This window comes from Mytilus galloprovincialis, chromosome 2 (genome assembly GCF_965363235.1).
Source record: "Mytilus galloprovincialis chromosome 2, xbMytGall1.hap1.1, whole genome shotgun sequence".
NCBI classification, from domain to species: Eukaryota; Metazoa; Mollusca; class Bivalvia; order Mytilida; family Mytilidae; genus Mytilus; species Mytilus galloprovincialis.
In genome coordinates, this window is record NC_134839.1 from 64,399,394 (window position 1) to 64,425,070 (window position 25,677).

General features: G+C 32.9%; 1 protein-coding gene across 1 annotated transcript; it reads left to right on the forward strand.

The window, feature by feature from the left end:
- The first annotated feature begins 2,583 nt into the window (after positions 1-2,583).
- LOC143064112 (deoxyribonuclease-1-like) lies at positions 2,584-25,677 on the forward strand. Its single transcript, XM_076236691.1, has 9 exons — positions 2,584-2,832; positions 13,770-13,867; positions 14,405-14,506; positions 17,742-17,845; positions 18,820-18,932; positions 19,720-19,874; positions 21,103-21,199; positions 22,093-22,144; positions 25,009-25,677. Exons 1-9 carry the CDS (start codon positions 2,659-2,661, stop codon positions 25,437-25,439), a joined length of 1,326 nt encoding a protein of 441 aa, XP_076092806.1. The 5' UTR covers positions 2,584-2,658; the 3' UTR covers positions 25,440-25,677.

The window sequence follows — 25,677 nt, forward strand, 5'->3', positions numbered from 1 at the left end:
ATCGAAACGATGCACACAACAAAACATCATAAACACTAACAAAACAAAAAGTACTGATCTAGAGTAACTGAAAGTCAGTTCAAAGCCGACAACAATTAATAAATAAATCATATTCTCACAGACCATACAGATCAACGGATTCGGTGCAAATCGTCATAAACAGTCTGAAAAAGCATGAACTTGTTTAAATCATATTCTAGAGTTGAAATGCTAAGAATGCCAAGGAAAGGGGATATACTGGTTGATATATGACCAATATCATTGGTAGAGGAGTTAAAAATAATAAATTTGTCTTTTAGTATCTAAGAAATAGTACCTCAATTCAGTAATCGAAATAGATATAAAATACTCATTTTCAAATGTTCAAATTCAAAAAAACATAGTCGTGTCCGGCTCCGAATTTTAACTTTTAAAGCCTTAATTAAGTTGCTTATCATAAGTGTGTCCTTTAAAGATTTAATGACTGTACTAACTGCTAATGTCATAAACTTAGTATCACTTTACATTCTCATATTATAAGTGACAGGTTGTCGCTGACTCTGAACTGTAGAATGCCTTTTAAACAAGTAAGTGTGTTGCATAAGAGTTAGGAACGGTTTTCTATGTGGTATAGATCTATATTCAAATTGTGTTAGATATTGCTACTACCACGAAAAATAGCGTTAAGTAAATATTTGACGGGAAAATTTTTATAGAAATGCTGAAATGTATATTTTAAATTATACATGAAAATAAAGATTGATTCTTAAATTTTCACATTATGATAGAGAAAGAATAAAAATATGTTATTCATAGGCATAGGAAGACACAGAATATCCGAAAAACGTTTACTTAGCGTTGTCCCATGTAACAAACTCGAAACATAAAACTCGAACAATTCGCGAAATGTTCACGCAACTCTTCGAAATTTTGCATGAACATTCTATGACGTGATGTATTCCAGTATTGGTTAACATGGCTGTCTCCATTTAAAATTTGCGTACATATTTTCAAAAGAATATGATGTACGGAAATGTCCCATCGGAAATTTAATTTGGAAACTTGAAACATTTCAGTTCAAAAATAAAATTTTGACAGATAATTCATCAAATTGTAAGCACGATCGTTTTGTACTAAGTGTTAGCTCCCAAAATTCGAATTGAAAAATAAATTGAGCTACATATTCAATTCAAAACGGAAATGTCCGAGTTAAACTTTCATGCCTTCACAAAACTTTTACGGCCAAAAAAACAGAGATTTGATTTCGTTAAGATTATTTTTCGGCTTTGATAACTATACCAATAAAAAGTACTTTTAAAGTTGAAGTTGGTACACCAAATAGCATTAAGATTACAAGGTTATCTATAAAATATACGGATTAATGAAAATGTCTTGCAAGTTTGTCCGTTATCATAATTTGACGTCGCCACAAGCGTAATACGCTAGGGACGGCATGAACTGCATTCGCGTGTTCCTTCCTCCACTAAATATAAATGTCCTGCTTTCAACAAAACGAAATGATGCACACATTACAAAAATACACATCTATGAGACGATCAAAAAGTAAGAAAACTTCAGTATCATAAGTATAAGCTATTGTATGTCACTGCTTGAATAAAATCATACTCGGGTTGAATATACAATGTATAATGCAGCAATATTCCTCCAAAAACACTAGCAGTAAAATTGAATATCCTATGTTAATCATAAAATCATATTGGATTGGATTCCCACGGCATTTATACTTGTGTGTTATACTTTGCATATACCAATGTTGACCAAAAAAGGAAAGCAGGAAGAATTAGATAAAGCGCGTTTCCAATTTAACGTCATTTTTCTGTTACACTAAATGGTAGCAATATCTGACGTTGCGTCAGGCTCTGGTTTTCATCGAGAGATATATTTGTGTATCATGCTTTGCTCGCAGTATCAGTTGTCAGTCCACATTTGATTTTGATAATCAACTTAATGGTATCAAAATGAAAATCAAAATGTAAAGGATAACATGTGTTATATACTACATTGAGTTTTGTGGATTTCTATGTCGTGAACAATTATTTCATGCATTTTGTTGGGTAGTATTTTTCAAATCCTTGTAACCCCCATTTTTTCTTCCCACAGTAATAAGAATGGAATGGTCGTCTCATCAGTGTAGATTGCCACTATATTTAGAAATATATTGACATTCCTGCTTGTTTGAGTATATAAGATCAGACAACTAGACAATAAAAATTGCCGTTCGGTGTATCCAGTCCTATCTATAATTGATTTCTTTTTAGTGAACTTTTGTAGTGGTCAAATAATCAAAATATCAAAATGACCTCGGGATTCAAAATGACACATTTAAAAGTTGGTCGTAACTATGTATAATATATATTTGATAATTAGGTTTATTATTTACATAAACTGCAGCAAACGATATATAAATATTTATTTTTAAAAACCATTCGGCAATTTTGATCAAATCAAGCTATTTTACGGTTCACAAGACGTTAAGAAATGAAAAATGTAAATTATTGCTTCAACTTGAAATTTATAAAAGGTTTATGCATGATGTTCCCGATATAAATACCCTTTTGACGTCAAATTCAGTCACCCAAACAAACAACACCAGGCATGACTTAACACATTATAAAGTTCAGTTGTGTTTACTTTCTCTGTTCATAACACGTGTATGATATGCAGAGTACGATGTTTATTCAGTTTTTGGTCCTGTTATCTATCTATAATGGATTCCAAGCGGCCTCCATACCACAAGTGGCTAAATCTCCACTCACCATATGTGCCTTCAATATACAAGTATTTGGAGTAACAAAGATGGATAAGCCTGAAGTTGTGGATATTTTAATAGATGTAAGTGATTTCATCCTATTTGATATTTATACATTATTTTATTTTGTAGAATCTTTTGATAAAAGTTGACCATGTATAAATTTCTTGTGAATCAAGGTAGCTTTTAATTTATAACTGTCCTTGCGTAGTAGGTTTATGTTTTGTTAATTTAATATAGCTATTGACATGATTGCTTGGGTTTTTGTACATTCATTTAATATAGCTATTGACATGATTGCTTGGGTTTTTGTACATTCATTTAGTATAGCTATTGACATGATTGCTTGGGTTTTTGTGCATTCATTTAATATAGCTATTGACATGATAGCTTGGGTTTTTGTACATTCATTTAATATAGCTATTGACATGATTGCTTGGGTTTTTGTACATTCATTTAATATAGCTATTGACATGATTGCTTGGGTTTTTGTACATTCATTTAATATAGCTATTGACATGATTGCTTGGGTTTTTGTACATTCATTTTGCTATCACAATGGCAAAACAGTTGACGCGATAGAGATAGGAAAGTAACTCCTCTTATGAATTAATAGTAAAACAATGCCGGATACTTTTAATAGTGTTTTTTTTTTAATACAACAATTGTGAAAGATACTTATTTAATTGTTTTATGATTAGAAAAATCTGGAAACTCTTACAAAAGGTCTCTCAAGTCAGCAACTTTATGAGTGTTTTAAGTAGTTCTATAGCTTGTTACAATTTCCAAAAACAATAACTATTTTCCACATCTCTCGGTTTTCAAAAGGTTAAAACTGAAATTGGTAGACAACCTATTGAAGCAGTAATGTGATTATGGCATGTCCTTAGATCATATCATCTTTGTACTTAGTTGGTTTACAAAATGTGTCGCAATTCAGGAAAAACTTTTGAATTATTCTATTAAGTTTTTGACAGCAATGATGTGTCTTATGGGGGGGGGGGGGGTCACAACTTTTGGATATATTTTATGATACGGAATTTGTATCTCATGCTAACGCTGTTAGCAATATTGGTTGCAAATAATTATATTGGAAATTTTATTGAACAGGAATTAAGATTTCTACAGCAGATGACCTTGAGTGTTATGGTTCCCCAAATTCCATTTCACTTTGTTATTGTTTTAATTAATTTAAATTTTGTAAAGTATTGTTTCCATTAAAAAAATCTGTATAATGATGATTATATCAATACTTTTATTACGTTTTGTAATTGTATTATCATTTAAATATTATTAGACGTATAATTGTTGATGATGATGGAAGTGTTTGACTGGCTATATATACATTGTATATGTTGTCTGCCCTTGAATTAAAAGCGGCAATGAAATTTTAGCAGAGAAAAATGCTGCCTACTTCCACGTTTCCCGACAGCATAACATCATGAAAATTAGTTAAAGTATTAGTAATTATATGAACTAATTCAATGTAAGTGTATCGCTTGAACTTTTTATTGATAATCCTGCATATCTAGTAATATTCAACTGTGCAAAGCGTGTATCGCACATAAACAAAATGGCGGACAATGAAATAACAATTGAATCCGTTATCAAAACAATTGAAAAGTCCAACGACCTTAATCTGGATAGCATTTTCTCAGAATATCCTCCAGAATGTATACCTACAAAGTTAAAAACGCCAGCAGGCGATAAGGCCAAACGAGCTAAATATGAGTCGATAGACATTAATCTATATGAGGACAAGGCAAACATGGTTGCCTTTCGTGTGAAAGTTGATCGCATTCTCTTGTGGATCAAAACTCTTCATGTATGGTATTATGATCATCTTGGTAACTCCGCCGAACATGATATAAGGTGGTTTGATGATCCAGCAGATTGGAATAAGACTGCAGGAGGCAATAAAGCCATATGTATTGAAATTTTAGCGAAGCATCCGCATGATACAGATACCCCCCTTTTATACAAAGTTACATTTTTTATTAGCACTGGGGTCATCCAGATACAGGGTAATGCCAAAGACAAATTTGTCAAACGAGATTTTCCCATCTTAATAGAACTAATTAAGAAAATTAAAGAGTTCAATGGTGAACAAGTTATTCAACACAATACATCTACAAGTAGCCCTGTAAAAGAGGCCAATGAGGAGGACACTTTAGGCAAACTTGATGATGATCAAACATGTGAAAAACAGTTATTTGAAAACAAAGGTGATGTAAACAATAACAATGAATCAAAATCAAGCAACCAAAGTAATGAATGGTCCGTAACACAATTTAGACCTGAAAAAATGTTAGAGAGGATGGAAAACTTTTTCGTACTCGCTCTAGATAAGATATGTACGAAACAATCTGAACTTTTTTCAGCCAAAATGAAAACAATGGAGGATTCATATATCAATCACATGAAAGAAAATGATAACAAAATTGCAAAAGTACTTGAAAGTGTTACCAAAATTCAAAGTGCCAAATCTGATTCTACAAATGCATGTGATCAGAAAATTTTCAATAAATTAAATACACTTGAACATGAGAATTCTGATTTGAAGATGTCATTGCAACAGGTTAAACACACAACAGAATTGGACAAGTTTCAGTTGCAGTCAAAACTTGATCAGCAAACATCTCAGTCTGAGCTTCAAAAGGTGAACCATAACAAATCACAAAAGCAATTAGAGTTTGAAATTAATAAATTAGAAAATACAGTACATGAGAAAGATGATAAACTTAAAACTTTAGTAAGCTCATGCAATGAACTGAAATCTAAATTAGAAGAAAAAGATGAAGAGCTATACAGTCTTAAACAACATGCATGTAGAGATGATGGTGCTGCACAGTTTCAGGATGTGCCACCAAGAAATAGAAGATCCGCTCAAAATAATACAGACAAGCCACACGTTATATTAATTGGAACGTCAAATACTGAAAGAATTGATGTATCTAAATTGTCATCAAAGTTTACAATGGAGAAACGAATTGCGTATACATTACCTGATACCGAAGTAAGTTTGCGTGAAATTGAGCATGCTCCTGATATAATTGTGTTTCACTCCTTAACAAATGAGCTACGTGAAAAAAGTGCAGAAAGTTGTGTTAGCAAAATGAAAGAAATTGTGTCTTTAGCAGGTGAATTATATCCATCTTCAAAAGTTATTATATCTACACCAACACCTAGAGCTGACAACGAAAGCTTCAATATGAAAGGCCAGTTGATAAGTGTTTTATTGAAGCAGGAATACTTTGATACCGAAGAAGTATATCTGTGTGATCACAGTAATTTAGCAAATAAAGGCAGAGCAGTGCCTAGATTTCTCTGTGAAAATGATAAATATCACCTTTCAGATGAAGGTGTAAATGTGTTTGCAGCAAATATTCGAGATATAGTTGATGAAGCTCTTGATTTACCTAAACGTAGACCGTTCTATAATAGCAATGTTAATCTGAATAATGGATCAAGAGGTGGATTTCGTGGACGTGGTGGATATCGTGGACGTGGTGGATATCGTAGTCGTGGTGGATATCGTGGTCGCGGTCATAACAATTATAACAATTATCAAAGTCGGGGTCGTGGATATGGGTAGCCTTAATATCCTGATATTGAACAATCTTAACTATCTTATTAAAGAAGATAAAGTTGCTAGTCATAATTAAGTTTTGTTTAATACATATTGTAAGCAATTGTAGTTAGATTTTGTTTTGCTTTCTGTCTTGTATAAACTTAAATTGTCATTTATAATTATATAGGACAAGAAAAGGTTATATAATTAACCCATTTTTACCTTTCCTCAGTTAGAGGATTTAGTTATTTCATAAGAGGGAAAAGAGTTTTATTACTTTACAAGGATTTCATATTCATATTACATTGTACCTGCCCAAAAGCTAACTATCTATCTAAAAAAATAAAAATATTGTACAACTTAGAAGTGGTCATCCGAGGGAAATTAAAAAAAAAAAATTTTGATTAAAGAGCAATTATGACCAGTCAAAAGAAAAATAATTTCTTCCACAACATAACATTTTGTGTTTGGAATATAGGTGGGCTTATTTCAAAACACCATGATAAAATAACAGACCCCCTTTTTCTTCAAGAGATAAGAAATTATGATGTTGTACTATTAACTGAGACCCATGTAGGTTATAACACTACAGTCAATATTGAGGGTTTTAACTATTACCCTATTTGTAGACCACAATCAACTAATTCTAGATACTATGGGGGCCTAGGTATTTTGGTAAAGTATGAAGTTCGCAAGGGCATCAAGATTTTAACAAATACATGTAAAGATTATCAATGGTTGCAATTCGATAAACATTATTTTAATCTAAATACAGATATATTTCTATGTTTGGCATATATTATACCTGCAACCTCATTTTATGTTGACCAATCAGAAGACGACACACTTGAAAACATAGAAAAAGATATTATTAAATTTAGTCAACAAGGTAGTATTATATTGTGTGGGGACTTAAATGCAAGGACAGGGTCAGAGCCAGATTTTATAATTAATGATGTTAATGATACACATATACCAATGTATGATAATTATAGTTGTGATGTTATTCAAGAAAAAAGATGTAGTTATGATATGAAAGTAGATTCAAGAGGTAAACAACTTCTGGACTTGTGTATTGCGTCCAAATTACGTATTTTAAATGGGAGAATGTGGGGCGATTCTTATGGTAAATACACTTGTATGAAAGCAGTGGGTAGTAGTGTGGTTGACTATGTTATCGTGTCAGAAGACTTGATTGCAGACACTTTATTTTTTCATGTTGCTGATTTTTTATCAACTCTGTCAGACTGTCACTGTAAACTAACATTTGGCATGTTAGCTAGTTATTCACATAAAAATAATGAGCAAGACATTACTATTTTATTTCCAGGAAAATATATATGGTCAGAAACTTCTACACAAAAACTTCAAGATACTTTATGCCAGCCAAATATTAAAAACAGTATTAAAAAATTTTTAGACTCAAAAATTAATCTTTCAGAGGACTATATTGAACAAGCGGCTAATGAATGTTTTAATATAATAGATAACGCTGCTAGTAAATGTTTAATATTTCGTAAAACAAAATTAAAAGGTGTACGTAAACATAAAAATAAAAAATGGTTTGACATAGACCTAGTACAAAAACGTAAAAGTCTTATTTCTAAAGGTAAGCTATTATCAAAATTCCCGTGGGACCCAATTATAAAAGGGTCTTACTATAAATGTTATAGAGAGTATAATAAGCTACGTAAATATAAAGAAAGGAAATTTAAACAAAACATTCTTGACAGTCTGGATAATCTAAGGGATAATAATCCAAAGAGTTATTGGAATCTCATTAAAGAATTAAAAGAAGACAATTCGGATGGTCCAGAAAATTCTATTCAAAGTAATGTCTGGTTTTCATATTTTCAATCTTTAAATTTTAACTCTGACAAATTTAAAGACAGATTAGAGGAAATTAGTAAAAAAGTAAAAAATTTAGAAAAAAATTCAACTTTCTGTGAACTAGATTACAAAATAACCCTAAAAGAAATTTTAGATGCTATAAATAAACTAAAGAATAATAAAGCTGCAGGATTGGATGGTATTCCAAATGAGATATTAAAAGCTGGGGGAAGTATATTTGCACCTGTTTTGCAGAAACTTTTTAATTTAGTATTCTGCTCTGGAAAATACCCTCACAAATGGGCATTATCTTATTTATGTCCAATTTTTAAAGCAGGGAGTCCTAGTAAACCTGAAAATTACAGAGGCATAGCAATAAATTCATGCATTGGAAAATTATTTAACAGTATTCTTAATAAAAGACTTGACATTCATCTTGATAAAAATAATATAATTCATCCATGTCAGATTGGTTTTTCAAAAAAGAGTAGAACATCTGATCATATCTTTGTTTTAAAAACCATATTAGATAAATATACTAACAAAAAAGGGGGGAAAATCTATGCTTGCTTTGTGGACTTTAAAAAAGCTTTCGACAGGGTCATACACTGTGGTATTAAATATAAATTATTGGAAAATAACATATCTGGAAAATTTTATACTATTTTAAAAGATATGTACAGCAAGAATGAAATGTCTGTGAAAGTGGGCAATGTATTAACACCATCTTTCAGTTCACTAGTTGGGGTAAGACAAGGGGATGTTCTAAGTCCAAACTTATTTAAGCTTTTCATTAACGATCTGCCTCCAAAATTTGAGCCAAGTCCAGATGCTGTTGATATCAATGGGCGTAGAATTGATTGTCTTATGTACGCTGATGACATTATTGTATTATCAAACACTAAAAAAGGTCTTCAAAACCGACTTGATATATTGCATACTTATTGTATTGACTGGTGTCTAGATGTAAACTTGTCCAAAACAAAAGTTTTAATTTTTAACAAGCCTGGAAAATTTTTAAAGGAATCATTTTATTTAGATAAAGAGGCTATAGAATGTGTTAATAAATGTAAATATTTAGGGATAGTCTTTACTTCTAGTGGTCTTTTTCAACAGGGGAAAGAAGAGCTATTCAAAAAATCCTTAAAGGCAAAATTTAAATTACAAAAATCCATGTCAGCTTGTAATCCAAGTATTGATACTGCAATTCATTTATATGATCACACAATAAAACCAATTTTATTATATTGTAGTGAAATTTGGGGTTCATTTAAAATTAACTCTGCTGCTTGCAAGAAAAAAAATGATTATCTATTTGAATTAATCTACATAAATGATTATTTGGAAAAATCACATTTCAGATATTTAAAGTATATTCTTGGTGTAAATAAGAAAGCCTCAAATTTAGCAGTGTTATCAGAGGTTGCAAGATTTCCTCTTTATTTTTCTGTCATTATATCTATGGTAAAATATGTACACAGGCTTAACAAGTTGGACACAGGGTTACTTTATGATGCTTATGTTTGTAATAAAATTTTAGATGCAGAAAACATTAATTGTTGGTATTCATCTATGAAATATGTACTTCAATCACTTGATATACAAAATTTAGATACAAAGCTCAATAAATTAATTAAATTTGTAAAATGTAAACTTTGTAATAGTTTCAAAACATTTTGGTTGGTCAAAAGATCTGAAACCTTATCACAAGGTAATAGCAAATTAGAGAATTATTTCAACCTCAAGACTGACTTTGTAAAGGAGGCCTATTTATCAATTAAAGATTTTAGTATAAGAAGAGCTATATGTAAAATGAGAATAAGTGCTCATGATCTTAAAATTGAGAAAGATAGATATAATAAAAAATACATAGAGAGAACTCAACGTCTATGTCATCATTGCTTATCACATGGATCAAATTCTATTGAAGATGAGACCCATTTTACAGTAAATTGTCCATTATATGATGAACAGAGGAAATTATTATATGATAAAGCTACAACTTTTTGTACTAATTTTAAAGAACTACCTAATGATAAGAAATATTTCTGGCTGTTCACAAATGAGCATTTACCAACTCTCATGTGCCTAGGAAATTACATTATTAAAGGGTTAGAAATAAGATCCAGATGTAAACAAAATATATGAAGTAATTTAGTATTTTATTGTTATAAGATTTAATATAATAGTTATATAAAACACATGTTGTGTTAGGCTCTGATCCTGTTCATAACGTTAAAGTATGTATTAGTTTTCTGTTTTGCTTTTTCCAATCATATTGTGTTGTAAAATGATGCCCTTTATGGGTTCTTGATTAGATTAATAAAATTCTTATCTTATCTTATCTTATCTTATACAGCCCTTGCACAGTCGGTGATAGTTATGCATTTCTTTTACTTTGATATTTACTGATACTCCAACACTTATGATAGTATTTAAGACATATAGAGTAGGGACGAAAGATACCAAAGAGAAGTCAAACTCATAGATAAAAAATAACACTGACAATGCCATGGCTAAAAAAGAAAAGACAAATAATAGTACACAAGACTAAACATAGAAAACTAAAGACTAATCAACACGAACGCCACCAAAAACTGAGGGTGATCTCAGGTGATCTGGAAGGGTAAGCAGATCTTGCTCCATATGTGGCACTGACCCGTCGTGCATATTTACAGAACTCAACATCATGTACAAGTATTTGAAACTATCTTTAAATTTGTTTTTGGATTTTGAAGAATTGCCTGTTTTGTCTTTCTTATAAGAATTATGTCTACATGAATTAGATTTCTGTATAGTAAAGAAAATTCCGTAAATTGACAAAAGTTTGATATATAAATTATTCTCGGTAACGTTATTTGTTGAGTCGATATGCAATCATTTATTTCACAAATCAAATACATAATAGAAGAAAAATATATTTCAATGTTCATAAAATTAATTCATCTCCATTCAAACATATGCAGAAAAAGTTCTCTTGTTCAAATCTTTAAAAAATATTCTTTGATAATTCAATACTTCTGTTTCAAGTTAACAGTTCACCGGCCTAGTTCACGTGAATTGAAATAAAAACACGGATATGACATTTGTGTTACAAAGTGCACATACATTTTAATTTCAAATATGTTTTGACTTGAACAATATCCTGGCGTACAAAGCTATTACTTTTGAGACCATAGAATAAAATTGAGAATGGAAATGGGGAATATTTCAAAGAGACAAACACCCGACCAATGAGTCTACTTTCATATTCATATGTTTATAATATCAAAAGGTTTACTTTTGAATGGCGTCAACAACATTCGATAGGCATTCCAAAATTAGATCTTATAGATATTCCAAATACAATTTCCTGACAACACATGCTACCCGTGACAACATCCCAACAATCATTATGCATTGAAAACACACTACAATTGTTAAGTACAAAGCAGAGCTTTCATACAAAATGTGCTCAACTTTTACACCCAAAAAAAATAACAAAAAGAAGCATTCAATTTTAAAGTTGGTTTTGACTACCAAACATCTATTATACCGTCAGTATTTCAGATGCCAAAGATAAGAATCAATATTGGCAAACTTTTATGAAATCTCATGTTTCATTTTTATTTTCTTTCATTTACAGTTTTACAATATAGTTACATACATTATAATTGTTATTGTCTCATTGATTGCTATATACAACTATATAAAATACCTTTTAAATACTATAAAAAAAAAAACATTCTAAACAACTTCAAAAGATATTCGGTTAAAGTTAAACAATTAGTATGAAGTAATTAAATTGTGGATTTAAAATTAAAACAACTTTGTCCATGTATGTTGGCAACTTTAGTTGAAAAACAATTTATAGTCTAACTGATATATATAATAAAAACAAAACGCACAAAAGTGAAGGTCGAGAAGTTGAAACTTTCTAGTGTTAGGTTTTGATGAATTCGCGGAAAAGTTGCAAAGTTAAGGTTTGACATCTTCATTTTGCACAAGCATTTCTGGATCCGCTGCTTGTTTAGCTTTGCTAACAAAATGGCTTTCAATTGGTCAATTTAAACACTTGAATTTGAGATGTGCTTTATCTTTTTCATAAGGTTATTCACTGTCATATGCATATTGTGTTTCTCGGGTGTTTACTCTGGGCACTCCAGATTAAGCTAGGTGAACCCAGAAAGTGCTGCAACTAAGAGAAAAGAAAAGATTTAGTAACTGACACCGAATTCCTACTTAGAGAAAAAATTAAGAACAGCACAGATTTGATTTTAACTATCATTATAATGATAAACATGCCTGACATACTGTATATATGTGACGCATGTTTAACTTTCAGCTAAATACAGGGTAATAATGTCGAATTCTCAGTACAGTTGTATTTACTTTTAATGGACAATTAAGCTGTTTAATAGTGTTTAAATGAAAGTATGTATGCTTTATGAGTAAGAACATCAAAAATAAATATGACTTAGATCTATTTTGATATGATAAAAATAAAAAGAAGTGTGGAAGTCAGATTTTTACGTATGTATGTGCGTTCATTGTCAAGGTACCATATTTCGAATTCCGATTCCTGATCGCCTTGAAATCTTAAAAAATGAACAATTGCATCTCACGTTTATGATAACCATAACGACAAATCTCCGTTTCTTCATTATTATATGTAACATTGTTTTCTTATATGAAATACAAACTAAATTTAATCGGCGTTCAGTACAAGTAAGTGCTGGAAACCAAGAACATAAAAGAAAAACGGTATATCACTGCATGCATACAATGGAGTAGTTATTTCGCAACATCATTGATAAATATAGAAACAGTAATATGGGATAGACAATATTTGACTAAAACTTCTTCAAAATGTGTATATAATTACATTTATTTTTACAAATAAGGAAATGTTCGGTTATTTGGACTCATTTAAAGGTTAAGTGAACGTTTAATTTTCGCAGTTTAGCACGTACAATACGCAATAATGCTATATCGGTAACAGGATAACAGGATATAATAATTTAATATGGTGATAGATCGTGCACGTACGTTCCAGTTACAAACAACAAAACCAGAAAAGAAAACAACGTGCATGGGTATTACTTGATATAGGGTTTATAAGGAATGGAAAAAAATACCGAATATACTATGGATTACTATATTAGACCTACGTTGCTGGTGGTTATTTTTTTTATAACTTTGGAAAACCAATTTTAAGATGTACATTTTATTTTCGGTTCACCATGGAAAGTTGACTAACAATCTATCATTATACTCGGAATGAAAATATATATATATAGACGTTTTCTTCTTGAAAATCAACTTATTGACAATAAAAAACAAACTTCAAATGTTATCCGTTTTTTTTTTGTTGATCATCGAAAATTCCTTTTGAACATGGTATACCTTCTAATCTCAAATAACAGTACTATGATTCAAAATTGTCTGACAGTGACAAGCTTTTTTACTACAAGTATCGTCAAAACAATTTGGTTTCAAAAACTCCAACAAAAAAACCCAAAATGTATAACTGTTATAAATCCCGAGGTAATTATTTCTTTCATATTATTAAATGAAACATTTGTCTAGATATTATGTCTTAACCAAAGTACTCAACTGTTAAAAAATAATCTGTTTTAGATCCTGATTTTTTGTGACCTAACACTTGTACAGGAAATTCGAGATGCCAGCGACACAGCTTTCAATGAGTTGAAAGCCAAGGCAAATGAACAAATGAGGTATGTATGGTCAGTTATAGTACACTTTTCTCGAATATTCATCGTCTTATAGTACTACATGTAATTCAGAATGAATGTTGAATGCTGGTTGAATGAATGTTTAATGACTAGGGGGTTGTATTTTAGCCATATTGAGAACGAGAGCAGGTTAATGTGATAAAAATGTATTAAGGTAATGGGGTAGTTGTGTGTCATTGAAACACCTGCCCAACAGCATGATAAAACCAGAAAATTGATGGTTTAGTGACTGTCTTCGCGAAAGAATAAGTGTCTATTTCATATATACATGTATATATATCAAGGTCTAATTTGTCCTGATTGAGGACAACTTGATAATATATTTGAGACATTATAAAGCCTTAACGTAGAAGGCATATCCGATTTACATGATATGAGCCAAAAAAATAATTGTTATATTTTAATTTATATTTATCATTGCACTTGTTGTTTGTTTGTTCATTCATTCAAATTTTGCGATAGTATTTTCTAAAAATACGTAATATATAAACAAAATTGTTTACATGAATATATTTTTAGTCTACTAAATGAACAACTAGAAGAACCGTGTATGTTGGAATCCGTGATTAGTGAAAAACTTGGAAGATCTTCATCAAAAGAACAATATGGATTTCTTTATTGGTATGTTTCATTCAACAAGAAAATATTAAAGAAAATGAATATAACACTTCTATATATATGTGTGTGTCTGGTGCGCTTTTCTTAATTTAACTTCATCGGGAACGCTCGAACTCAAATATTTGAGAACAGTCTGAGATGTGTCTTCGTTAAAAATTTTCATGTGAATATGTCAGATCCGATTAAAGCTGTTATCTAATTCATCACATCTTGTATATTCTCTATTGCCCGCGTCACACTGTCCCGATTTTTACGCCGATGGCAACACGATTATGGAAATTTTCAAAATCGGGACTGATCGTATCCAGATCGGGCTATTCGTAGTGCCATCTTTAACCATCGTAGAACCATCGGCCACTTTTTCTAGCCTTCGGGGACAACTTCGGGAAGGGTTCTAAATTTTTTAACATGTTAAAAAATTCCCGAAGGTGCGTCCGATGTTGAGGGTTCGTATTCAGTTCGTATCACCATCCTCACCATCGTAATGTCACCGGGAATGCATCTTTGAACATCGTATTGCATTCGTGTTTCCATCGTTTCCATCGGGCAGTTTTGACGTTACGATGTCTACACGAATGAATCACGAAGCTACCCGAAGGTCTTACAATGGCAACACGACTTCGTAAAGACCTCGTAATCCCGTCGTGTTGCCATCGAATAAAAGTACGAAGGCGACAAGATGGAACTACGACGGCAATGAATTCAGCTAAATGTAAGTTAATTTTCGCACTAAAATACATTTAAAGTGCCATGCGCGATATGCACTGGTCAGTCTAATACGACAGTTAAGAAAGACGTTCATAAAACATGGAGCTCATATCATATGATTCTATGAGACCAAGAAAGGCGACAGCGTTGTTTCTATTTATTCAAATGGAACAAGAAGAGCAGCTATTACAGGCTCAGGATTTACTTTTACAAGTAAAATATTATTTTTTGTCAATTTTTCATATCAAGTAACATAATGAAAATCATAAACGCGCCTCGTACACCAACACTACAGGTACACGTATATAGGGAAACCAACTTTTTCTTCATTATTCTGATTTTTTATGTATCGTCTGAGTTGTCGTCACACGAATGTTTACTCCATAACCGTTTTGTTTTCTATATGTCATATTTTGCCGCATTTGTTGCTTTCTCCAACATCCTTCCTTTTGTCTATATTATTATGATATTCTCCTGGAAAGAGCTCTTTTTGAATAAAAGGGATCAACGAACCCATTACCTTACCTTTAAGATAGATCAGTAAATATGGGCATAATTATGGGTGATTATTCAGACTAGTGCACACATTTTACAGTTCAAACAAGGCAATGCCGAGCGTGGCATCCCCTCGTATGTAACATATTGGGGACAAATATGGACACTATATTTGTATATGACACATGCAGAAAATGGTAAATTGAATATGCATATTTGATACATAAACTATTTTTTTAGAAATCAACAAAAACATTCAGTAACTGGAAATACCTTTAATATTGTCTTTAGAACAAGCAGGTAAACAAATGAGCAACCAATTTCCTGTGTATTATGCTATTTCAAGGAGAAAAAAACAAGTCCATCTGCATGACCTTGACCTTTGGCCTTGAACGTAAAAAAGGTCAGATCATTACAAGGAGGAACAATATACCAAATTTGGTTAAAATCTTTTGAAGCATATTGGTTTTAGAGTGTCCACAAGAGTGATATTGCCTTGTATTACAACTGCCACTGTGACCTTGACCTTTGAACTTTAAAGTCAATAGCGCTTAAAACATTATTAACGAGTAGCACCATACCAAGTTTTGAGCATTTTGGTTCTAGAGTGTCCATAACAATTTTATCTACACGCAACTTACATGTAGTAGGCGAGGGGATAATAAACTAAGTTTTATAAGAATTAGACAAAAAGATCGATTTCCCGCCATGCATGGCAGACTTGTACAGAAACGATATGTTGTCGAAATTCTGTTTTACCCTTCAAGCCCACGATCTTCCGTCTTATGATTAAACCAGAAATTAAATGTACAATATAATATATATTCAATATTGATCAAACAATTTAAAACGCGTGATGCCTTCGGCATATAATTTAAATGCATCGTAAGCTGTACACGACGTCTTTTAGACATCGTAATCCATCGTGTAGCCTTCGTAACCCATCGTGTAGCCTTCGTGATCCATCGTGTAGGCTTCGGCTGAGATATGAAGCTTAAATACCCGTCTTCTGTTAACCTTCGTATGTCCATCTTTTGCTATCGTATATAATTTCGGCACCATCGTATAGACTTCGTTATTCATCGTACTTGCTTCGGTCACTTTTTTGTATTTTAACGAGATCGGGACCAACTTCGTACGAACTTACAATTTTCGCATTCGGGTGTCCATCGTATATAAAAATCGGGACAGTGTGACGCGGGCATATGGGATTTTGAGTTTAAAATAGGGTACAGTCCGCTGTCTGGTATTGAACTCGTTAGTTGTTCTGTAAAATTGTTTTGGTTTTTATGTAATTTTTATTTAAAATCAAGAGAATTGTCGCCTCTGACACAAGAAGATATGAAAAACGTTCATTACACAATCATACATGTAACCCGTTTTGTCTATCCTGTTACCGATAGCAGTATTGCGTGTTTTGTATATAAACAACCAATTGGGTCAGTCTCAACTTTCTTTAGATCCAAACTTAAGTAGATTCAAAATTGTTTTTCGTACGTAAACGATTAAGCTTTGAAGATAGTTCCTACATGTAGGTACTATACAGCAGTACTTACAATACATAATATTTACAGGTTCAAGATAAAAGTCTTCACAAATAAATAAACCTTTGTCAACAGAGCTATTATCGAAAACAGACAAAAGGAATGGTTTTTATGTTATGGAATATAACACATGAGTATTGAACTTATTTACCTCACAAACGAGACATGTAGCCGTATTATGACGACAGTTCTGTCTATGGTGGCGCGAATTCATTTTCATTTGAACACAACTGTTGTATTCTCTCCTTTCGAATAAAATATATTCTTTTACAAATATCTTTCAGATCTATAATTGTTAAGTTGATATTAATATGTGTGTTTTTCAAAAAAAATATTGATCTTTGAACTTCTATGTATTAACTAAAAGTTGTACTTGGCCTCGTTTTCATGGTTAGATGATTTCCTTACAAAATTGATATTCAAAAGATAAAAATTTCTGGTGAGAAATAATGAAAAGGTTTTTGTTATACTATTTTGTTATATCTCAACAGGAATTGCACAAAGCTCCGGGTCACGGATACTTATCAATATGACGACCCACTTGATGTTTTTGAGAGGCCTCCATTTGTTGTGCGCTTTGAATCACTTTCAACAGGTTAGAAACGTCTATAATTTTCTCTTTAATTTTGCAGAACTAACTAACATGAAAACTAAAAAAGGATATTCTAACATAACGATGTTATGACTGACATGCTAAACAAATCTACAAATCGGCCGTTACTGTAACAAAAACACAAAATCAGGTCAGAAGTTGTTAGCATGAACAACAGCTGCACAAAAGACATATAATTGTCTGCAAACCATTACGTAGAAAAACAATACGAACCTGCCATGAAACCGAGGCCGATTTCAAGTGCTCCAGAATGAGAAGTATATCATGCTTCACTAGAAGCACACGTCGTAATTTAAAACTTGATGACAATTCGTATTCGGTGACGATATACTTAAGAAAAAAGGATTGGATTATACGGCAGCCGGTTAGTGGCAGGGTGGAGTTTTATTTTGTAAGTCGTTAAACGACCTTAGTTTGTCTAACTCACTATAAAACTAAAGCGTACGTTTTATTACAGTTTAGCGTACTTGTTATAACAACTTAGCTAACTCGATTAAACAATTAGCTTTACTCGTTTAATCTACTTAGATATCTCGTTATAGCAACTTAACGTATCCAACTCGTTATACCAACTTAATACTTGTCCAACTCGTTACATCTTAATTTTATTTTGTTATAACGGCTTAGCTAAGTCGTATACACATCAATCAATCAATCCAAACTTACATGTATGTGTTTGGGAAGGCTTTCACAACTCGTATTTGCACGTAAATCATATAATATAATAAGAAAGTAATATACTATTTCGCAGAGAAAAAGCACCGTAGCCAAGCAAAAATATATATGAAAACATCCATACTAGCCAGGTTCGCTTGTGTGTTAGTTTATACGATTGGAATGCGTCAGCACAAAACACATGTAAACTTGTAGTCATTATTTGCTTGGTTTCTTTTAAATGCAAAGTTGAACATGCTTCTGTTTATGTAGGATATAATTGCGTATGATATGTTTTACAGATGTCTCTGATTTTGCTATTCTTGCTCTCCATTCCAAACCGAGTAAAGCACCAGAAGAAATAGATAACATAACAAGAGTATATGACATAGTTAAGTCACAATGGAATTTGGAGGTATGGATATTTAAATAGAGAAACTTCAAGGGTGGTGATCAGCATCAATCTAAAAATAAAACCCTTTTGCACTAAGTTACGTACAATTCCCATACCAGATACCTTTTTTCTTCTAGGTGCCATTTTAGCCCTAATAACGACTTTTATTAGGTAGATGCATGATTTTTTTTTATTAGTTGTTAGTGGTTTTGAACTAGCTGTCAGTAACTGCGAGTACTCTCAGATCTGTACTTATTAGTGTCTTTTTGTTGTTGGGATGTACAAGTACCCGGCCACGTCCATTTGTATTTGTAGTATTTGTATTTTTATCCATCTGATGAGTTAAGCCTTTTTCAACTGACTTTTATAGTTCGTTCTTATAATATGGGGTACTGTTACACCACTGTTCCATGTTAGGGAGGGTTGGGATACCGCTAACATGTTTAAATGCGCCACATTCTGTATGTATGTGCCTGTCTCAAGTCAGGAGCTTGTAATTCAGTGGTTGTCCTAATGTCGTTTGTTTATATGAACTACATATTTGTTTTTCGTTCATTTTTTGTACATAAATTAGGCCGTTATAGTTTTCTCGTTTGAATTGTATTACATTTTCATTGCGGGGACTTTTTGTAGCTGACTACATGTGGTATGGACTTTGCTCATTGTCGAAGGCCGTAAAGTTGTTAATTTCTGTGTCATTTTGGTCTCTTGCGGAGAGTAGTCTCATTGGCGATCATACCACATCTTCTTTTTTTTTTACAAAAAAGGATGTATTATATACATTGTAATAATTTCTTCCATTCTGCAGGACGTGATCATAGCAGGTGATTTGAATTCTGACTGTAGCTATCTACCAGACCGTGACCATGACACAGTATCCCTATATAATGACCCGAGGTTTACATGGCTGATCGGAGATGATGTTGACACAACAACTGGCAACAGTGAATGTAGTTATGACAGGTAACAGAAACAATGATTGTTATCAAAATTAGTATCGTTAATGTTATTACTACCACTGGGTCGATGCTGCGGCTGGTGGACTGTTTGTCCCGAGGGTATCACCAGCCCAGTAGCCAGTACTCCGGTACTGGCATGAAAATACGGATTTTTTGTGTTAGTAAATTTGCTGTTACAAAATGTTAAAAATGTTAAAAATTATTATAAATTAAGGATTGTATCTCCCTCATGCAAAGCTGATTCCTTAAATTAAGGATTGTATCTCCCTCATGCAAAGCTGATTCCTTTCACGGATTTGGCTATACTTTTTGGACCGTTTGGATTATAGCTCTACATCTTTTATATAAGCTTTGGATTTTACATATTTTGGTCACGAGCATCACTGAAGAGACATTATTTGTCGAAATGCGCATCTGGTGCAGAAAAATTGGTACCGGTAATGTTATTATCAAATTATATTTCACTAGAATAACATAACGTACTACACATCAAAACAAGAAAACGTGGTACGATTGCCAATGAGACAACTCCCTAAAAGAAACCAAATGACTACATGTATAAGTATCGCCACACGGCCTTTAACAATGAGTAAAACCAATACCAGATTATAGCAACAAAAGGCTCCGAAATGACAAAAGTAAAACAGTTCAAACGAGAAAACTAATAGCCTGATTTATATATATTATATTATTATAAACATAAATATAGATATAAATGGATTAAGCAACTCGTGCAATTAGATTTTTCATGGCCTGTTTAATTTCATTTTATAGATTAAAAATATATGTTTATGATCGTTTTTACCTGTATAAGAGTGTTTTTGTGGATCGAATTAGTCAAAATGATTGAACTTTGTTTGAACGTTGACTTTCAACGTTGACATTCTTTTACTTTAAATAACTTTACATGGACAATTCATGCGTTGTCCATCTCTAGCTAAGGGGACAAATTGAAGTTCACATAAATACGGATTTAATAATGTCGAATTATTTACTTGCAAGTGAAGAAACGTTTTATTAGTATTAGGTACCAAACTTCACCCTTATCTGAAACAATAATGTAACATCACAACAAAATAGACCCACTATAAGATATCAATTGAAATTGATTTACTCCATCAAGAGACATCTGAACAGTAATGAACATACTTAACAAAAGCATGAATGGAGTGAACATCATTGTCGTAGAATTAAAATTGTTTTCACACATTATAGTTTACTCTTCATTGCAGATTTGTTGTGGCAGGTGCTAAATTAAAAGACGCAGTGGTTCCCAACAGCGCTAGAGTTTTTAAATTTGATGAGTATTTCAATCTCACACCAGAACAGGTATACGATCATTTTCTTATTTCTAAATGTTAGGTAGCTAAAATCTGTGAATGTTTATATAATAGATCGTTCTAAATACATTTATTTATTCCCATTGCCTGGATTAAAATACATTTGCATTGAAGTTTGTTTCTTTGAAATACATGTCATGTCAGTCTGTCCTCCAAAACGTACACTGTTGTGAAAGATTAAATTAATGATTGCCGGTTGCTTAACGTCATGTAGCATGTATTCGTGTATGTTCAGGGCAAGAACAAATTAACAATGAATAAAATAAGTAAATACTATAACAGAGGTTCTCCTACCTGGTTGAAGGTCGGGTAACTTTAACTACCATGGAGAAATTTTTGAATACCAAAAATAGTTGTAGGTTGTGTGCAGAGAGTTTACTACATGAGGAATCGGATTTAATATCACCTTTCTGACGGAAAGTGGATGCGTACTTGTAAAACTCGCACTGCCAAACAACAACCCGACTAATGAGCAGAAAACAGCAGAAGGCCACTAATGGGTCTTCAGTACAGCGAGAAAATCACGTGTGTGTCATAATGATTAGCATCTGAAGACATATAATATCCCTATATTACTAATTTTAATACGATCTCCAAAAACGAGAATTGGTATTTTCAGCTGTAAACACTCACTGCTTTCGACGAAATCAAAGTATAAGCCATTCCATCTTTCTGAAATATCAACACACTAATCTTTGGAACCGAGGAAATGATTTACCCTAATGTTGTCTGACTGTCCTGTCTTCAACAAGAATTAAGAAAGACAAAAAGAAACTTCTTGCATACTTTATAAACAATTATTAATTCGTCTTTTACAAGAGTTTTGCAATTAGTAATGTTTGAAACATTTGTTATTGGCTTTAAACTTGATATCCATTTCAGACTTCTGATGTCAGCGACCATTATCCTATTGAAATGCAGCTAGCAGGAAAAGGTAATAGTACATTAAATTAAGATATAATCAGACGCCAAGATAACGTTGTTTTATATTTGATGTATAATTTTAGAGAATATTATACGATCGAATCCAACCTGCACGGTCAGTCATCGGTCGCCACGAGGAGAAGCAACTTAATAAACAAAATACATCTGGATTTGCTTGTGGCGATACAGTTTTAAATATGCAGTTGTTGTCAGTACAAGCAATGATGTCAAGACTCACTAAAAAATAAAACTACATGAGTGCTATCGTGGTAACATGTTCAACCCGGGTGAGCGAGGTCGTGGATTCAATCCACACCGAGTCAAATCAAAAACTTCAAAATTGACATTTTCTACTTCTCCTTACATTTCGGCATTTGGGAGTAAGAGCAAAGACTGGTCGGTACTGAGTCACGGTATAGTAATTAACTATCCGACTCAGCAAAACGTTTTATACAAAGTTCATGTGCATTCCACATTGATCTCATTGTCATGAGTATACATTTGTTGTTCCTTTTTGTACCCTGCTTATAAAATAAGGAAGTGTGGTATCATTGTTTCCTTTTTTAAAGCACTATTTATTGTCAAATACCTACAATAATATGCGAAGTACATTTTTGCATTAATAAAGATTCACAATAAAAAAAATACATTTAGGCCCCAGTCCCACTAGACCACTATCGTACCACGCTCACCGCGATCTAAAATAAATTCATATATTGGCGAGGTCGCGTTATGAGCGGCATGAAAATGTAAATTTTCGTTGCTTTCACGATGCTACTATGTCCTCGTTACCTTCTACAACGATCCCGCTACGATTATACCACGTTCTCACCGCGCTTATTCTGCGACCTCACTACGCTTATCGAAGATCTTTCTACGCTCATCACGTTCTCACTACAACCATACCACGAGTTATCTGATTGCAACACGATCTTACCACGCTTCTACTGCGATTTAGCACGTTCTTACCACATTTATACTACGTTCATACCGCGATCTTACAACGTTTTTAGAAAAAATGTCACCATCGTGTTCCATAACAATACAGTTTCATTCCTTCTATTTCTGATTAAAACTTAGATTATGCGGACACAATAGTCATGCCACCAAAATCTACTAGAACACGTGGGCGTGGTGGTATTGGGTTGATGTAGAGGCAGAGGGAGCTATGATAGTAACGAATCCTGATCAAGCAGAGATGTTGGACCGACCAATCCAACGTAAATATGTATGCGCCTGTCCCAAGTCAGGAGCCTTTAATTTAGTGGTTGTCGTTTGTTTATGTGTTACCTTTTTGCTTTTGTTCTTTTTTGTACATAAATAAGGCCGTTTGTTTTCTCGTTTGAATTATTTTACATTGTCATTTCGGGGCCATTTATAGCTGACTATGCGTTATGGGCTTTGCTAATTGTTTTAGGCCTATGGTGACCTATAGTTGTTAATTTGTGTGTTATTTTGATCTCTTGTAGAGAGTTGTCTCATTTGCAAGCATACCACATCTTCTATTTTTTATATAAAACTATTGCTTGTCCATAAAGCTCAAATGACGATATTTTAGTGAAAGATAGCAGAGATGACACAAATGTGGCAATAGATATAGGAAGATGTGGTATGAGTGCCAATGAGACAACTCTCCATCCAAGAAACAATTTATAAAAGTAAACCATTGTAGGCCAAGGTACGGCTTTCAACTCGAAGCCTTTGCTCACACTGAACAGCAAGCTATTAAGGGCCCCAAAAATTACTAGTGTAAAACCATTCAAACGGGAAAACCAACGGTCCAATCTATATTAAAACGAGAAGCATGGTTGAGCCGTTAGAGAAAATGGAAAAAGTCTTAATTACATACAGACAAACAAAACTTGGAGAAATTTGATATATATTTTATGTGAAAATGACATTGAGAATGATGGTCGTAGTATAAACGTAGTCAGGTCGTAAGAAGAGCGTGATGAGGACGACAAGGGCGTGCTAGAATCGTACTATGGTCTTGAATAACGTGGTGTAAACGTGGTATAGTCGGAGTAGAAGCGTAGTTGTGTCGAGGTGAGAACGTGATGGTCGTAATGAGGTCGTAATAACGTCGCTGTGAGATCGTAGCACAGTCTCTCGGAATAGAATCACGCTCTCGCTATGCTACCGCTACGATGGTACAGCGACCTTTGCGATCTGACTACGATCTTAGTGCGCTCTCGCTACGCTTCTACTACGACCTGATTTCGCAACGACCGCATCACGATTGTTTTGAACATGTTCAAAGTTGGCCACACTCATCACGATCTTGAAGACCTCACCACGACCACGATACGACCTTACTGCGATCTACACGATCGTACTACGATCATCAAAATTTGCATTTTTTTCACGGATCGTAGTGCGATCGTGGCCTAGTGGGACTGCGATATAACCCTATTTTATTTCAAATAAATAGGTACTTGTATGGTTGGATGGTTTTACACGTCTTGTAATTTTGTGGCCCTTTATAACTTGTTGTTCGGTGTGAGCCAAGGCTCCGTGTTGAAGACCGTACTTTGACCTATAATGGTTTACTTTAATAAATTGTTATTTGGATGGAGAGTTGTCTCATTGACACTCATACCACATCTTCCTATATCTAGTAGTAGTTTGCCGAAGAATTAACGACATGTTTGACTTTTTAAAGCATAACCAGTTCTTATTCTTTATTTTGCTGACTGTGTAAATAGCGAGTATCAATGAACAAGCAGATTTCGGTTACCCATATATAATACAATAAAGTTAGATCGAAAGTGTTGCTTTCATGAAACAAACGTGTAACTGTTGATTTTTGTCACGTGTGTGTTATGTTAATGTCTGACATCCATGTAAGAAAAAAAAACACTTATATATTTTCAGCAAATCTGGAAGTTTTGTCGAAGGTTAAAGACGCAAAGACTGTGGAATCAATGTCTAAAGAGCCAGTGGATAATATAAGAACAATTCGTGAATTGTACAAAAATGATATATACGATTCAAGCACCTCTAGAACATATGATGTCCTTATACTGAAGGAGGGTTACAGTCAATACTTGATTGAAGCAGTATTAGACCATATCGAAAAAGACCAACTAAAAACAGAAATTGCTCATTTCCAAGACATATTCCCCAAATTACTTACCTCCGAAATGGAGGCTGTTATTGTAGCATTGATTGATTCTGAATCATTCAAATTAGATTATGTTTACGGTATCAATGATAATAAGCAAACATCATATTATAAGTTCAAAATATCGTGTTTAGTTGATACACTGAAATGTACCGCAAGTGTTGAAAAGGAAACAATTTAAAGCATCGTCACTTTTTTTCTCGTAATCTTAAAATGTGTGTCAGTGAGTGTAAATTAAACATTGCTGGTCTCTAAAATAGTTATAAAAGTTGTAGACATTTTGAAATCTTCAACAGAGAATGAAAGGTAAAGATGTATTTGACTTGAGCGATAACAATCATGCAAGCTATATGAGTTTCATTTTTGATGCATGCAGCTGATATATACATCTATAACTAATAAAAGCAAATATTAAATGA